We start from the raw sequence: 16688 nt of genomic DNA, 5'->3' as shown, positions 1-16688 counted from the left end.
ACTCTTAATAGAGGCGTGGTAAATTTTCCAGTCTAATGCATGATAAATATCAAGTGATTAAGAAACAGTTGCATTGTGTGCCAAAATATGTGTTTGTAATGTAAGCAGTTATATTCAACAGGGTGGCCTTGGAAGGATTCTTTTGCTTTGTTCATGTCTGATTGATTGATTTTCAAATTACTGGAAAATATCAGAATTGTCACGTTTTGCTAGTTTTTGTTAAATAATGTCGCAAAACAAATCTGGTAGACGAGAGAACTGTTAACCTTTTGAAGTGCCCAACTTGAAATCAAAACACAGTATGTCCTGTACTACCCAAGTTAGAATTATTTACAACTTCTTTCAGGAGGACATAAAAGAGCCCATGGCACCATCTATAGAAGAGTAGGGGAGTTCTCCTCAGTGAGCTGACAATACCACTGTAAAACAGATTATCTGGCTATTATCTCATTGCTGTTCATGGGAGCTTGCTGTGCACAAATTGGCTGCTGCATTTCCCTACATTATACCTCAGAAGTACTTCATTGGCTAAAATGTTTTTTGGTCCCTCTATATATGTTTTATTTATATATACACATGCACAAGTTCATTCTTTATGCTCCAGTTTTCTCTACCACATGCCCAAATTTATTTTCCCTCCACCCCATTTGAGCCAGACCATCCTAGCAGATTGCAGGAGAGTAGCCTGGGGTGATGTATCGACTGACTTACTTATCAACTGATTTATTTTTCACCAAATGGATGTCTACCTGCAACCTGGTAACTCTACACAAGGGGAATAACGGGCGCAAGCACAGCTTCCCAGTTGTGGCATATTGCAATGAAGCACTGATGGGCTGTGCCACTGTCGTACATCAAAATTAAGGCTATGCATAACTCATTGGAAATAGTAAACTTCAGTATAACTGCTAGTACAATCTTCTTTGTTGAACAGTAATGAAAAGTTTTCAGTGTAACTTTCTTTCTAAAACATCATATTAAAATACAACTGTCATTTGCCAAATCCCTGCAGTGTGATTGACCTTGGTTCTTTCTCATTTGCATCCAGCATTTTTCATGCTTTTAGCTTGTGTTTTGGGATGCTTATATCATTAACTGAATTTGCAGCAATTTCCTTATGTGTTTCTCTAAGGAATAGCATTATGAGATGCACATTAAATCTCCATTAATACCTCATTATCCCAGTGATAAGATTACAATGATAATGAGGCATAAATTCCAATTGTTTCAGATCTTGTTGTGTCTCTCATTTAATCACATACCTGTATTTGACTTCAGTAAGCTTTAAATTGGGAGTGCTCCTGGTGACCTGAAAATTATGCTCAAGATGCTGAAAGCAGATCTTATTGAAAATGTATGAGTAAATAATGTTGCAAAAACTGGCAGCTGCTTTTTCCTGGGATTCAGAACCACGGAATCAAATAAGGAATTTTCACCAATTCAGATTTAGCATATTCAAATGTTTATATTTTATCCAAAATAGCTTTAGAACAGAAGAATAGTCTGAGCCAAGAATTTTAAGCAGGAGATGCGGCCCAACCAATTAGCGTCCTCTGTGGATTTAGGTCATGCTGCAAATTCAGCAAATCTTATCCCCCTCCTATGTTCGAGGAAACATGCTAGAATCTATTATTGGGGATGTAATAGGGCACTTAAAAAAAAAAAATTGTCCTATGATTAGTGAGAGTTAACAGAGTTATGGAAGGGAAATCATGTTTGGCAAATTTATTCGAGTTTTTTGAGGATGTAGTGGGGTGGATAGGGGGGAACCTGTGGATGTGATGCAAGATTTTCAGAAAGCTTTTGATAAGGTGCTGCACAAGAGGTTATTAGACAAAATGAGGGCTCATGAGATTAGGGATAATATATTAGCATGGATTGAGGATTGGTTGATGGACAGAAAACGGCATAGGAATAAAGGATTCATTTCCGTGTTCACGGTCTGTAACTCGCTGAGTACCACAAGGATCGTTGCTTGATCCTGAGCTATTTACAGCCTATACCAATGACTTGCATGAACGGACCGAGTGTAACGTATCCAAGTTTGCTGAGGATACAAAGTAAGCTGTGAGGATAACGCAAAGAAGCTGAGAGAATTTAGACAGGTTAAGTGAGTGGGCAAGAACATGATAGGTGGAATATAATGTGGCGAAGTGTGAAGCTATCCACTTTGCTAGGAAAAATAGTGTAGCAGAACATTTTTAAATAGTGAGGGACTGGGAAGTTCTTTCTTTATTTATTTATTTATTTAGAGATACAGCACTGAAACAGGCCCTTCGGCCCACCGAGTCTGTGCCGACCATCAACCACCCATTTTATACTAATCCTACACTAATTCCATATTCCTACCACATCCCCACCTGTCCCTATATTTCCCTACCACCTACCTATACTAGGGGCAATTTATAAAGGCCAATTTACCTATCAACCTGCAAGTCTTTGGCATGTGGGAGGAAACCGGAGCACCCGGAGGAAACCCACGCAGACACAGGGAGAACTTGCAAACTCCACACAGGCAAGACCCAGAATTGAACCCGGGTCGCTGGAGCTGTGAGGCTGCGGTACTAACCACTGCGACACTGTGCCACCAGTGTTGGTGTTCAGAGGGATTTGGGTGTCCTTGTACACGAATCACAAAGTTAACATGAAGGTACAGCAAGCAATTAGAAAAGCAATGGTATATTAGCCTTTATTACAAAGGGACTGGAGTATAAGAGTAAACAAGTGTTGCCGCATTTGCGTAGGGCCTTGGTGAGACCACACCTATAGTACTGTGCAGAGTTTTGGTCTCAACTAAGGAAGTTCGTACTTGCCTATGTTCCCTAGAATTTAGAAGGTTGAGAGGTGATCTAATTGAAACACAAATTTCTTAAGGGGCCTGACAGGGTAGATTAGATGCTGGGAGAATGTTACCCATGACTGAGAAATCTAGTTTGAGAAGTCACAGTCTCAATAAGGGGTCAGCCATTTAGGAGAGATAGGAGAAATTTCTTCACTCAAAAGGTTGTGAACTTCTGGAATTCTCTACCCCAGAGAGCTGTGGATACTCGGTTCTTGAGTGAATTCAAGTCAGAGTTGATTGATTCGCTCAATTACCAACAATCTAAGCATCGGGGGGATAGTACGGGAGGGTTTAGCTGTGGTAAAAGTCCAGCCTTGATTTTATTGAATGGGGAAGCAGGCTCGAGATTCTGCTCCTATTACTTAATGTTCATCCTTGTATTTTCTGTTAATTTAAAAATCTGTATTTTCTGTGTTTTGAATATTTCAGTTCATTCATCTGGACATTTATTTCATAATCTGACAGCTATTGCATTTATACAATACGCTGGAAATCAAATGCTTTGTGTTTCCAACAATCAGTTTTTAAAGGATAGTGTATTTTAAAATATGGTAAAACTGTGAATGTTGATAAACTCGCTGAGCTTAATTGTGTTTTTAAATACTGCATTTTGTAATGTGCTCCGTGCAGTCCACAATCAAAGGGTTTTGGTACCAGTACTGAAATTACTGCCAAAAGTAAACTAGCATGCACACACATTAATAACCACGTTTTACTTGTGTAGGAAGTGGTTTTGCCCAATTATGTTTCTCTAACTTCAGTATACTTGCAGTGTTTTTTGCCTTGATATGTACCGATAGGATCACATGCAAGAGCAGGTGTGCTGTTCACAAACTGTGTAACTGCTGAGGATTGAGTGACTTTTGGGTAGAATGAGGACAGAATTAAAATTATTCTGGATCACTTGTACACTGAGGTAGCCTATTCATGGCATTCATGTGGAAGGAATTATTCAAATCTTATTAAATCTGTGATTTCCTTTTTCTCTTTTTAAAAAAAAAAATCTGTCCTTGTTCTGTGTTTTTTCAAGAACATTGCCATCTTATCTGTTGGCTTCATGGTTTAAAATATTTATTTCCTGTCTTTGTTTATAATTTGTTTTTGAAGTTGGTTGAGCTTCCTAGATTTGCCCAACCTCAGTGGTGGATGACAAATCCCAACTCTGCTCTCCTGCAATGAACCATTGCTATAAAACTAAAATCATCTCCGATTACAAAATATCCCTGTCAACTTAATTGTAATGTACTGGGTATGATGCTGCAGTTGCTCTTTTGTCCAAAATCCACTGTTTATAATTTAGCATGGATATGGGTACTTCAGCTAGTTAATCCAGGTTACGCTTCTGAGATCCAAATGGATTCAAACTACAGCAGTGTGGACACTTGCTTCAGATTTCTCAATTTACATTGCTGATGCTGTTGACTTGTAACATACCTAGAGTGATTAATGAGAGGGAAAAGCGCTTGTTGTTGGGATTTCAGTGCCACTATTTTCAGGGGACTTCAGAAATCATAAACTGCTGCTGAAGAAAAGAAATGACAAACCATTTCTATAGGCTTTTCATGTTCCTAAAGATTGTCCAACCCATCCTCAGCGCAACATCTGATAAGTTAAAAAAAAATTGTTATGCTAGCTAAATAAATATTTTTTTCTTATGTACTAGGCGCAGCAGCAGAGAATATGTTGGGTAGTTTGCTCGGTTTACCAGGTTCAGGTTCATTGCTACTTGATCCCTGCACAGGGTCAACAATCTCTGAGACAACAAGTGAAGCCTGGAGTGTGGAAGTTCTGCCAAGTGACTCGGGTGAGTATGCCATAATTTTTTCTATATTTTTCAAGCATCCCATTATTAGCAGTATGGCCAAAAATTCATAAAAATCTTCCGGTCGCTATTGCACTCCAGTTACAGTTAAAGACAAAATAAATATTAATGGTTTACCACGAGCGTTGATTTTCAGCTTAAGCCTTTGGTTATTAAGCTTTATTTATGAATTCTACTTTCTATCCTATTTTGGTGTATTACTTCAGTATTTTAATGATTGTACTTTATTGTGGAGATGGATGGATTGTGTTTTATACTCTTTGTGTTGAAACTGTCTGAAGTAAAGGTACTCGGTGTATGTTGCTGATCGAATGTGAAAGCAATTTAGCAGTCCCATAAAACTTTCCACTTATTTAGATGTAATATTCTAAAACTGATGTGCATGTAAGATGGCTGTATGCCTTTATGTAAATTATATTGGCTTCAGTGCACTGCATTGGGAGAGAAACAAATCTGGCACATTTACATTACAACCACAGATGCTCATGTCCAAAAGTGTCGAACCTGATCCTGTTTTATCCAGGTTTTCATAGGTTAAAGGGCAAAAACAATGAATTTAACACAATTTTAAACACAACAACAGAATGTAAAATTCAAAGTTGTGGGTCTAATTTACAGCTATGGAAATAAGTATGAGTCGAAAGATGCTGCTTGACTAAAGTGAAGAAAAGAAACACTTGCACTGAATAATATTGTGGACACCACTACAGCGTTTGGAGCCAGTTATTTGGAGCTCAGTTGTGACCCCTGACCTTTTGCTGTAGGTGTTGATACTATTGCACAACAGTAAGGTTAACAGAAGCAAATGAAAAGGAATATCTATCAAATAACCCAGTAGAACCCTGAACTCTAAATCCAAGATCCCCAGTTTCGGTTCCTTGACTCGCTGGGTGGGTTGGGGGATATAAAGAAAATAAAATGGTTTCTCCTGCGTCACCTGACTTGTAGACGGTTGAAAATATTATTTTTGTTAATAATTATGTTGTCCTTTATCATATTACTTTTCAGAAGCCACAGATTTGAAGCAGGAGGAGCGGTTGCAGGAGCTGGAAAGTTGCTCAGGACTGGGTAGCACATCTGATGATACAGATGTGAGGGAAGTGAGCTCACGGCCCAGTACACCCGGACTCAGTGTTGTATCAGGTACAGGGCAGTGGAACATTGTGATTAATTACTCTCGATACACACGTAAAAATTATGCAGAAGCTTAAAATGGTCCCTCTTAAATATTGTGGCAGTTTTTAATGTAAGGTGACATTTTCTTCATGAAGTCCAATCAGAATACTTAATTTCAGAATTAATGCCTTTTAGGCTTTTTACACTATTTAACAGGCATCAGTGTAACTTCAGAAGACATACCCAACAAGGTCGAGGATATACGGTCAGAGTGCAGCTCCGATTTTGGAGGGAAAGATTCTGTTACAAGCCCCGATGTGGAGGAAATTGTACAGGGTAAATAAAGGTGTTTTAAATATGAAGCCAGTGCATAATATTTGGATTAATAGAAATCAGACTTCATAGGGATGGGTGGAGAGGGGAAATTTTTTAAAAATAAGAACATGTTTCCACAGCTAACCGTTTCTAATACATTCAGATTGTGAATAGTTAAGCATCTTCAAATGTATTCCTCTTTATTGAATCTCTTATCTACTTAGGGAAATTCAGTTTAGTTAGAGGTGCAAGATTTGTGTCACCTGAAGTTAAGTTGTGCATTTACTTATTCTAAGCAGCAGAACTGACATTTCAGGTGTATGCAAGCTTCAGTTAAGAGCATTTGAAATGTGCACATGCTGTATCACACTGCCAAGTGCAAATTCATGCATCACAATACCAGAACCAGAATGTCTCTGGCTTCTTATTTGACTGTCCACAAATAAAGCCAGGGGCTTGATCTTTAACTGACCCAAGCATTCATTATGTTTCAGAATGTGTAACTCAAGTAGCCATGTAAGTTTGATAGTTTGGTTAACGAAACTTAAGAATCATATATTTTTTCCGTTGTGGGTTTACAGGCACACAACAGATGACCTCTCCACTTCCCCAGACAGACACGTTGCTTGCAATGTTTGATCCACTGTCTTCTGATGGTAGGTTAAAACTACTTAAAGTGCACCTTGTACAGATACAGGTTTACTAGAAGTAATTTCTCTTGCGAGAAAGGGTTTATCTACAACTTATTTAATGAGATGCAGCTATTTATAAATTACAACTTGTTTCATTGTGATATATTTTTCTTTACTTTTCTCTTCATCCTCCACTCACCCTAGAAATTTCAAATATCAACCAGCAAAACCGTTAAAGTAAGAATAAAAAGACAGAAAATAATATACAAAAAAAACTGAGCTTTGGGAGGAAGAAATTATAATTTATTAGTTTGTGTTTCTGTTTTAAGTTTTTCTCCCTTTCTTTATATTCCCTTGCACCATCTCCCCAATTGTTAACTGGGTAGGCCTTTACCAATGGTGGTCTTTATTTGACAGCTGAAGGTGGAGTAGAGAAGCTCTGAGTGAATATTCGAACTTATTTTATGTCCATCGTCTCGGGAAGCACTTGGCTTCGGCTAGGAGGTATTCCTAATGACTTAGCAGAGATTGAGAACTTGTGATATGAGGAATCCACTCTGCTACTCCATGACACATCGGTGCAGTTTGCTGTATAAATTATAGAGATAGAAAATTAGCATTTCTCATCAAATTTTTTTACAGTGCTGTTAAAGTAACAGGCACAGAATAAAGATGAACTTATTTGTTCAATAGGTTGCATAGGAATGTCAGAGACTGGAAAAAACTTCTGGCCAGGCCCAAGGAGCAGACAATATCATAAGCCATTCTGTGTCGCACCCTTAAGTAGTTTGGGGAAAGACAACCAATTAGCCCTATCTATCCAGCTCCCTCTTGAATTTACCAATGTAATCTGCCTATAGTCCCACCCTGAACAGTCCATTCCATGCATTGACTTGCTCTGTTTGTAAAATAATTAATTCTGAACTGTCTTCACTATTTGTGCTCCCTTGTAGAGTTTGTGACTGTCATAAACTCATTATTATAATTCATTTTGAACCATTTGATGCAGAGGATCTGAATACTTTAATAAGATCTCAGATTTGAACACTCTCAATTTCTGCAGTCTCTCCTCGTGGCTGAAGTGCCTAAACTCTGGTATCAAATTAGTCATAACTTGCCAGACCTCCTCCGTTAGAAATTTCCTACTATGATATGGCAGTCAGAATTATATACACTACTTCCCTGGGACCTATGCTGTACCTCTGTCAAAATACCCAAGGATCTTATTTGCTTTCGTTACTACTGCCACGTAGTTTGCTGATGGCTTCAGCGATTTATTTGTTGATACCTCCACATTTTTCTGTTTGGGTGATACACTGCCAATATACTTCTGGGAACCCTAATCTCCAATAACCAATCTCAGTAAACAGTCTAATACTGTAGAAGGCAGAAATCTGATGGCCGATGAATCGAAATCTGAAGACTTGGGGTAACCCCTTTGCTACTCCACATAGCTCCAAAAAGCTTAAGGTCTGCACTTACTTTCCTTTCCAAATCTCACTTTACATTTATCCAGATGAAATTGCATTTTCTACTTCCCAATCCATCCAAATCTGCTGATTTCTTGTCTTCTAAGTCTGCTTGCAAATCTCTTTCACTCTGTTTCATATCAAAAATCTTAAAAATATTTACTTATGGTCCCACTTGTAAATCATTTATGTATATTGTAAATTGCTTTTATTTTCTTAAAATAATGAAAGGTTGTCTGAACTGGCAACTGTATATTATTGCATCGATCATCTTGCAACCTAATAATTGTATGTTTTTAGACATTTTATTGTGAAGTACTGCAGGCTATAAAATTTCCTTTTGGATTTGCTGCCAAGAAAATTTCAAATAATTAAAACATAATTTTGGCTCTAACTTTATAGCCAGTAGTAGTATCTCAAAAGGTACTGAACTCTACTTGTAACAGATGTGGTTTGTCTGAGCAAAGTTGGGTAAACTGAACAAAGGTGAATGGAATTAATGGACACGGTTAATGAGGGTAGTGTGGTTGATCGGTATGTGGACTTCCGAAGGGCGTTTGATGAAGTAATACATAATAGACTTGTTTACAAAATAGAAGCCCATGGGATTGCAGGGGCAGTGGCGGTGTGGAAATTAAATTGGCTATGGGGCAGAAAGCAGAGAGTAGTGGTGAAAGGATGTTTTTCAGACTGAAGGAAAGTGTCTAGTGGCATCCTCCAGGATTCAGTGTTGGGACCACTGCTCTTTTTAATATGTATTAATATGCTGAATTGGGTATACAGTGTGTAATTTCAATGTTTGCAGTTGACACAATGCAGTTAACATTGAGGAGGACAGTAACAGATTTCAGAAGGACTTAAACAACTAGACATGGCAGATGAAATTTAACACAGAAATGTGAACTGATACAGTTTGGTAGGAACAATGAGGCAAGGCTCTATAAACTGGTACAATTCTAAAGGCGGTATAGGAACAGAAAGACCTGGGGTTTATGTACACAAATATTTGAAGGTGGCAGGACAAGTTGAGAAGACTATTTAAAAAGACATACTGGATCCTTGGCTTTATAAATAGAGGCAAAAGAAGTGAAGTAATACGAAACCTTTATAAATCACTGTTAAGGTCCCAGCTGGAGTATTGTGACCAGTTCTGAGCATCACACTTTAGGATGTCAAGGCCTTAGAGAGGCTACAGAGCTGATTTACTAGACTGGTACCAGGGACTAAAGACTTCAGTTACATGGAGAGACCAGAGCAACTGGTGTTCGCCTTAGAGCAGAGAAGGTTAACGGGAGATTTGATAGAGGTGTTCAAAGTTATGAAGTGTTTTGATAGAGTAAATAAGGAAAAATGGTTTCCAGTTGCAGAAGGGAACCCAGGGACAAAGATTTAAGTTAATGGACAAATGAACCAGAGTGGACTTAAGGAAATTTTTAATGCAGCGAGTTTTTTTATTCGTTCATGGGATGTGGATGTCGCTGCCTTGGCCAGCATTTATTGCCCTTGAGAAGGTGGTGGTGAGCTGCCGCCTTGAACTGCTGCAGTTTGTGTGGGGGTAGGTACACCTACAGTGCTGTTGAGAAGGGCGTTCCAGGATTTTGACCCAGCAACAGTGAAGGAACAGCATAGAATTCCAAGTTAGGGTGGTGTGTGGCTTGGAGGGGAACTGGCAGGTGGTGGTGTTCCCATGCATCTTGCCGCCCTTGTCCTTCGAGGTGGTAGAGGTTGCGGGTTAGTTATACTGATCTGGAATGGACTATGGTGGTGGAAGCAAATTTAATAATAACTTTAAGAACTGAATTGGATAAATACTTGAAGGGAGAAATATTTACTTAGCTCTTGGGGGAAAAAGCCGGGGATTGGGATTAATTGACTCTTTCAAAGAGTCAGCACAGCATCGAGTTGAATGGCCGCCTCCTGTGTACTATCCTTCTATGATTCAATGAACCACATCTGCCCAACAGTGTCTGTTTGCAGTAAATTGTACATCTTGACTCAAGGTTTAGAATATTGAAATGTTTGTACTCTGCAGAAAGAAATTTCATAATTTGTACATTCTGATTTCATTCATGGTGGACCTGATTTGTTTAATTACTCTGAATATCGGGACAAATGTAGTTTGCATATATTGGTCTGTATGCCATGATTCATGTTTTCTTTATTCCCAAAATTCACAGCTTCAATCATACCATCAATAGTCAGGCCTAAAGTGCATTATGCAAGACCATCACACCCCCCTCCAGATCCTCCAATACTGGAAGGTGCTATAGGGGGTAATGATGCCCGATTGCCAGCATTTGGGTCCCAAATGTTTTGCCAAACTGAAGCTGAGCTGCTCAAACAGAGACACTCCTTTCCCGAAAGGCTAGTACGCAGCAGAAGCTCTGATATTGTATCTTCATCTCGCCGACCAATGAGTGATCCTGGATGGAATGCACCAGGCAGCAGACGGACAACGAATGAGGAGCTATTTGGAGCTGGGGCGGCACCTGTCGGAACCTGTGGGCCAACTTCATCTCCAAGCAAAGACTCCCTTGTAAGGTCTAGTTTCAACATATATGTATTCCTTGTTATTTGAAACAAATCTTTTTCTAATTGGGAATGTTTTCAATTAACTTGCCTTTTTTATATGCATAGTGTTGAACATTTGATCTTTATAAGACGCCGACGAAATTCATTGCATGTGAAGGCAGTATACAAATGCAAGTCTTTCTCAGTGGCCTTATGTTACTAATACGTTAAAATTTTATTGGAAAAAGCTTAAGTAATACAGTAAACACTTACAGGTGCTCGTAAAATGATGTTGGCTGGTATTTATGGGTCCATGGACTAAAAACATTTAAGCGACTCATATTTTAAATTTAGATGTAATTGTTCACGCTTGAAAAGAAACTGCTTGACCCTCAGAGGAACTAACTGCAGTACAGAGGAAAATTAAATAAACTAAAACTTTACTAATGTGTAATGTAAAATACAATCAGAGTACGAGATTGAGTCTATATGGTGTTAAATCCACAGATTTGCATTTAGCAACATATAGGATGAGAAAAGAGAATTGTGGTCCATGTAGCTGGTTCCAAATTTCAAATAATCCCCTACACTGCTTTATTTCATATATCCCTCAATTGTTTTCTCTGCCAAATATCTCTGAAGTTCCCTTTTGCATCCCTTTTGTACAGGGGGAGGATAGAAAGGACAGTGATGATGAGAAGTCAGATCGCAGCAGATCATGGTGGAAGAAACGATTTGTGTCTGCTATTCCTAAAGGTCAGTCTTGGGGTTATAACCATTTTGTAACACAGGACATGAAATAAAAGACCAAATGGATTTATTATTTGATAACTGGATCGGAGTTCTTTTACTTTAGAATTCATCAGCACCTTGAAACAAATGGTATCTTTTTTCTAGCTTAACTATATCTATATAACTTTCTTGTGCATTTGCCTGTGGCAGCTCAGTGCATTTTGATTTGTTTCACTCTTATCTGTGAAAATGAAAAGGCTGCTTGTTTGCATTCCTTGTTTTACTGCTTGTCAACTACTTTGGCACATTAGAAATCAACAGTCCAGGAATTTCTCAAGAATTTTGGATGGAACTGATCAGATTTTGGTATTTGTAACTTTGCTTATTCATACCTAAATTCAGTAATGGCCCTAATCCCTAATCTATTACAGCCCCTTCTCAATTGTTAGGGTCCAAGTACAAAAAATCCATACTTAGTACGTTCTGCACTTTTGTTTCCTTCCCAAAAAAAAGTAGTTATCCTTAGCATTTGTTACAAATCTTGGTCCAAAACTTAAAATCTTTAGTTTAGAAAAAAATCATTGCAGACAGACCACTTTTGAATGACAAATAGTGTTTACTAAAATAACTGTATTGACGTTTATGTCCAGTTATCTCAGCTAGCTGCAGATAGAAATGCAGCTGAATATTTTCAGCATAACTAGTATAATAATGTGACAAGATGCTATCTAACACTAAAACCTTTATTGCTGTCAGTTACACTTCACCACAAGTTTTTGGTTAAAGCCATGATTTTCTTCATCCTGCTTGCGATGAAGTTACTTTGTTTTTGTAATACGGTATATTTTCTCTTTAGCTCCTATTTCCTTCAGGAAGAAAGATAAACAAGAAAAAGACAAAGAAGATGGTGCACAGGAAAGGTTTCAGGCCATGCAAGGTTGGCTGATCCTACCTTACATAATGAATGGTGAATGAGGTCTACAAAGACAAATAACACCCGCATGAAACAGGAATATCTTTTTTTTAAATTAAAATAAACTACAGATTATCAGAGCTTTTTAATTTTTAAAATAAGTATTTACTTCAAATGCATGGAAATCACACTAACCATGTAGTACAAATATGCAGTTTGTATCTGTGATTCAGAAGTGCCTTGACTTTGCACTGTAATCGCTAAACCTGGTGCTAACATACACCACCAAGTTAATTCTCGTAGGACGCCATATAGATCATAACTGTCCAGTTGCTCATTACCCAGTGTATAGTTTTAATACCAAGGATCCAATTACAAGAATAGTTGTAGATATTTAGCCTGTGTCTCTGCTCCTTCAGTGATTGTGAACGCTTTTGTAGCCTGCCTTTCTGCTGCTCTGCTTTTCTTTTCTCTTGACCCCTCTCTGCCATAATCCTAACCTTTCCCAGTTGCCTGCTGCACTGATTATCACTTCATTTCCTTCTAGGTGAGGCTTCATTGGGTGCAATAATCAAATGGTTGCTTTGCATATTCTTTCTAATGAAGACATCTCTGTTTAAAAAAAAAATATATATACTTTTTTTCTGATTGATTTTGTTGAAGGTTTAAAGCAGTAATTAAATAAAGAATAACATTTATTTCCAATTGTACGAAAAAAGGGAGGAAATCTTGAGGCCAGCTGAAATGTGAGAATTCAAAACGATCAAGACAAAGGAAGGGTAGAGTCTGAAGGAGTCGTCAGATTTGTTAAGTCTGCTGTTCAAGTCCTCGGTGGCAAAAAATTCGCATGTCTAATGATCCATTCAGTAGCAGCAGATTTTAATAGTACGAAAGATTGATTTTATGGAAGTTTCTGCCTGATGGTTACAATAAAATATGATGATCGAAATGATTGGAGAAGCACTTGTGTTTGGACAAGTGAATACTTTGGACACTAATAATTTAATAATGCCTTTGTGTTAAATTATAGCACTGATGCACAGGAGAATTGAATAATTATGCTAGGATATCTAGCCAATTAACCAGTCGATTCAGATAATTGATGTTTGGATAAATGCCTTTCAAATCTGTGACAGTTGGGCAAAGTAGTGGCAAGACTCCCTGATCATTCACTTGGTAAATTAATCACATTTATTAAAAACTAAATCCTATCGAACAAACACATCATGTCCAGTCCCTGACTTACACTAATCTCAGCTGGATGATGCAAGGAGTGCTATAATTTGCCTGTGTCCACAAACTAGGGAAGGAGAGGGAAAAATTGGCTACGGTTTTTGCTCTTGATCATTCTCCAGTAATCCTTGCTGGATGGTCAAATGAGTACAGGATCAAGTTTGACTCCTAGTGTAGCCCATAGTTCACTCACCCAGTATTTGATAGAGACTCACCTGTTAAGAATAGCCAGTAGGTTGTGGATATGGGAGGTGCTGTCGAAGAAGCCTGGGCAAGCTGCTGCAGTGCATCTTGTAGATAGTACGTAAAGTGTGCTGGTGATGGGAATAAAAGCTTTTAAGGTGCTGGATGGGGTGCCAATTAAGCAGACTGCTTTGTCTTGAATGATGTCGAGCTGCCTGAGTGTTGGAGCTGCACTCATCCAGGCAAGTGGTGAGTATTCCATCACACTCCTGACTTGGGCCTTGTAGATTGTGGACAGGCTTTGGGGAGTCAGAAGGTGAATGAATCACTCGCCACAGAAATTCGAGCCTTTGACCCGCTCTTGTAACCACAGTATTTATGTGACTGATCCAGTTAAGTTTCCAGTTGATTGACCAGGTGGTTAATGCTGGTGGCTTTGGCGATGATAACACCATTGAATGTCAAGGGAAGGTGGTTAGACAATCTTGCATTGGAGATTGTTACTGCCCAGCCCTTTGGTGCGAATGTTACTTGCTGCTTATCAGCCCAAGTCTGAATGTTGTTCAGATCTTACTGTATGCAGCAAAGGCTCCTTCATTATCTGAGGAATTGCAAATGAAGCCGAATGTTGTGCAGTCATCAACGAACATTCCCACTTCTGACCTTATGTAGGAGGGAAAGTTGTTAATGAAGAAGTTGAAGGTGTTTGGGCTAGGGCAATGCCCTAAAGAGCCCTTGGAAGTCATGTCCTGGGTCTAAGATAGTTGGCCTTCTAACCAACTTCCTTTTGTGCGAGGTATACAGTGGAGAGTTTTCCCCTGATCCCCGTTGACAAGTTTTATTGGGGCTCCTGGATGCCACATTCGGTGGAATTACTGCCTTGATCTCAAGGGCAGTCACTCTCAACTCACCTCTGGAATTCAGAGCTCTTGTCCATGTTTGGGCCAAGGCTGTAATGAGCTGAGTGGTCTTGGCAGAGCCCAAACTGAGCATCGGTGAGCAGGTTTTGGTGAATATGTGCCACTGGATAGCACTGTCAACTACACCTGTCACTTTGCTGATTGAGTGGACTGATGGGGCAGTAATTTTCTTCATTGGATTTGCCTTGCTTTTTTTGATTGAACATACCTGAGTAAATTTCCACTTTGCCAGATAAATACCAGTGTTGTTTCTGTACTGGAACAGCTTGGCTAGAGGCAGGACTGGTTGTGGAGTACAGGTCTTCACTACAGCCAGGACATTGTCAGGGCCCCATCGCCTTTGCTGTATTCAGTGCACTCAGCCATTTCTTTCATCACGTGGAGTGAGTCAAACTGGCTGAAAACTGTTTACTGCAATGGTGGGGACCTCGGGAGGAAGTGAAGATGGATCATCCACTTGGCAGTTCTGGCTGAAGATGGTTGCAAGCGCTTCAGTCTTGACTTTTGCACTCACATTCTTGGCTCCAGCATCATTGGGGACAGGGATGTTCGTGGAGCTTCCTCCTCCCAGTAGCTGTTTGACCACCATAATTCACAACTGGATGTGCCAGACTGCGGAGCTTTGATCTAATCCATTGGTTGTGGGATCGCTTAGCACTGTCTATAGCATGCTGCTTTCATTGTTTAGCATGCATGTAGTCCTTTGTTGTAGCTTCGCCAGGTTTTCACCTCATTTTCAGGTATGCCTGGTGCTTCTTGTGGCACGCTCTTCGACACTCCTCATTGAGCCAGGGTTGGTTACCTGGCTGGAATGATGATTAAGTGAGGGATATACGGAGCCATGTTTCCTGTTGAGACTGGGGCCTTTCTGAAATGTATTAACATACTTCCTCTTGGTGATGTCAGAGTGGCCGAGCAGAAAAGAAAACTGAAGCGTCTATGTGCAAGTTATAAAACTGGTGGGGACGGCACAGTGGCGCAGTGGTTAGCACCGCAGCCTCACCGCTCCAGCGATCCGGGTTTGGTTATAGAGTCAGAGTTGTACAGCATAGAAACAGGCCCTTCGGCCCACCGCGTCCATGCCAACCACAATGCCTATCTATACTAATCCCACCTGCCTGCATTAATTCCATATCCCTCTATGCCTTGCTCATGCAAGTACCTGTCCAGATGCCTGTTACTGAGATGCCTTAGTTCTGGGTACTGCCTGTACGGAGTTTGCAAGTTCTCCCTGTAACCGCGTGGGTTTCCGCCGGGTGCTCGGGTTTCCGCCGGGTGCTCCAGTTTCCTCCCACAGCCAAAGAATTGCAGGTTGATAGGTAAATTGGCCATTGTAAATTGCCCCTAGTGTAGGTAGGTGGTAGGAGAATGGTGGGAATGTAGGATTAGTATAAATGGGTGGTTGTTGGTCGGCACAGACTCGGTAGGCCGAAGGGCCTGTTTCAGTGTTGTATTTTTCTATGACTCTATGAAAGGTAATTCAAATTAGATTTTAATACGTTAATGTCCACCTTGAATTTCAAGAGAACTGAACCTGGGTTAAGTTTAAATTGCTGAAAGGTTTAGATGAGGAAAGACGAGAGGCGGCTTGAGTGGAGCATAAACACTGGCGTTGGTTGGGCCGAATGGTCTGTTTCTGTGCTGTATATGGTATGTAATCCTATTCATGAAACATATGAACACTTGCTGACCAGCTTGTGCATCAGCTGAATAATGCTTAGTAACTTTTCACTTGTAATCCCTACTCTAGATTATAGGGCACTGATTAGCATTTAGGCATAAAATTTAAAAATGACAAGTTGTAGGTACTGTTTTCCATACAGTAGTTATGGACTTCTGTTGAATGTATCTATGGTAGTTCTAAGGGAAAGAAAATATTTGTGAAAATCAACACTCTCTCTTGCACCCTCTGCTGACCAACTTTAGGACCAGGATCAGCAAAACAAAAGTACATCATTAGCAAGATCCCTGTTTTATGGTGATTGAAGGATCCAAATTCC

General features: G+C 39.5%; 1 protein-coding gene across 11 annotated transcripts in view; it reads left to right on the top strand.

The window, feature by feature from the left end:
- Positions 1 to 16688, top strand: part of gapvd1 (GTPase activating protein and VPS9 domains 1) — a 141315-nt gene that overhangs the window by 93766 nt on the left and 30861 nt on the right. For 7 of the 11 annotated variants that reach the window (XM_068012469.1, XM_068012465.1, XM_068012474.1 and 4 more), the window contains 6 exons: positions 4506 to 4646; positions 5673 to 5807; positions 5976 to 6116; positions 6677 to 6751; positions 10374 to 10732; positions 11376 to 11463. In XM_068012469.1, the coding sequence (XP_067868570.1) occupies positions 4506 to 4646; positions 5673 to 5807; positions 5976 to 6116; positions 6677 to 6751; positions 10374 to 10732; positions 11376 to 11463 (939 nt within the window). Of the gene's footprint in view, positions 1 to 4505; positions 4647 to 5672; positions 5808 to 5975; positions 6117 to 6676; positions 6752 to 10373; positions 10733 to 11375; positions 11464 to 12295; positions 12377 to 16688 lie in introns of all 11 variants that reach the window. The other 4 variants (XM_068012475.1, XM_068012471.1, XM_068012473.1 and 1 more) reach the window with 3 other exon arrangements.

The sequence above is a fragment of the Heterodontus francisci genome, chromosome 32, assembly GCF_036365525.1.
Source record: "Heterodontus francisci isolate sHetFra1 chromosome 32, sHetFra1.hap1, whole genome shotgun sequence".
NCBI classification, from domain to species: Eukaryota; Metazoa; Chordata; class Chondrichthyes; order Heterodontiformes; family Heterodontidae; genus Heterodontus; species Heterodontus francisci.
Note: the sequence above shows the minus strand (reverse complement) of the source record. Positions and strands in the feature narration are given on the sequence as shown.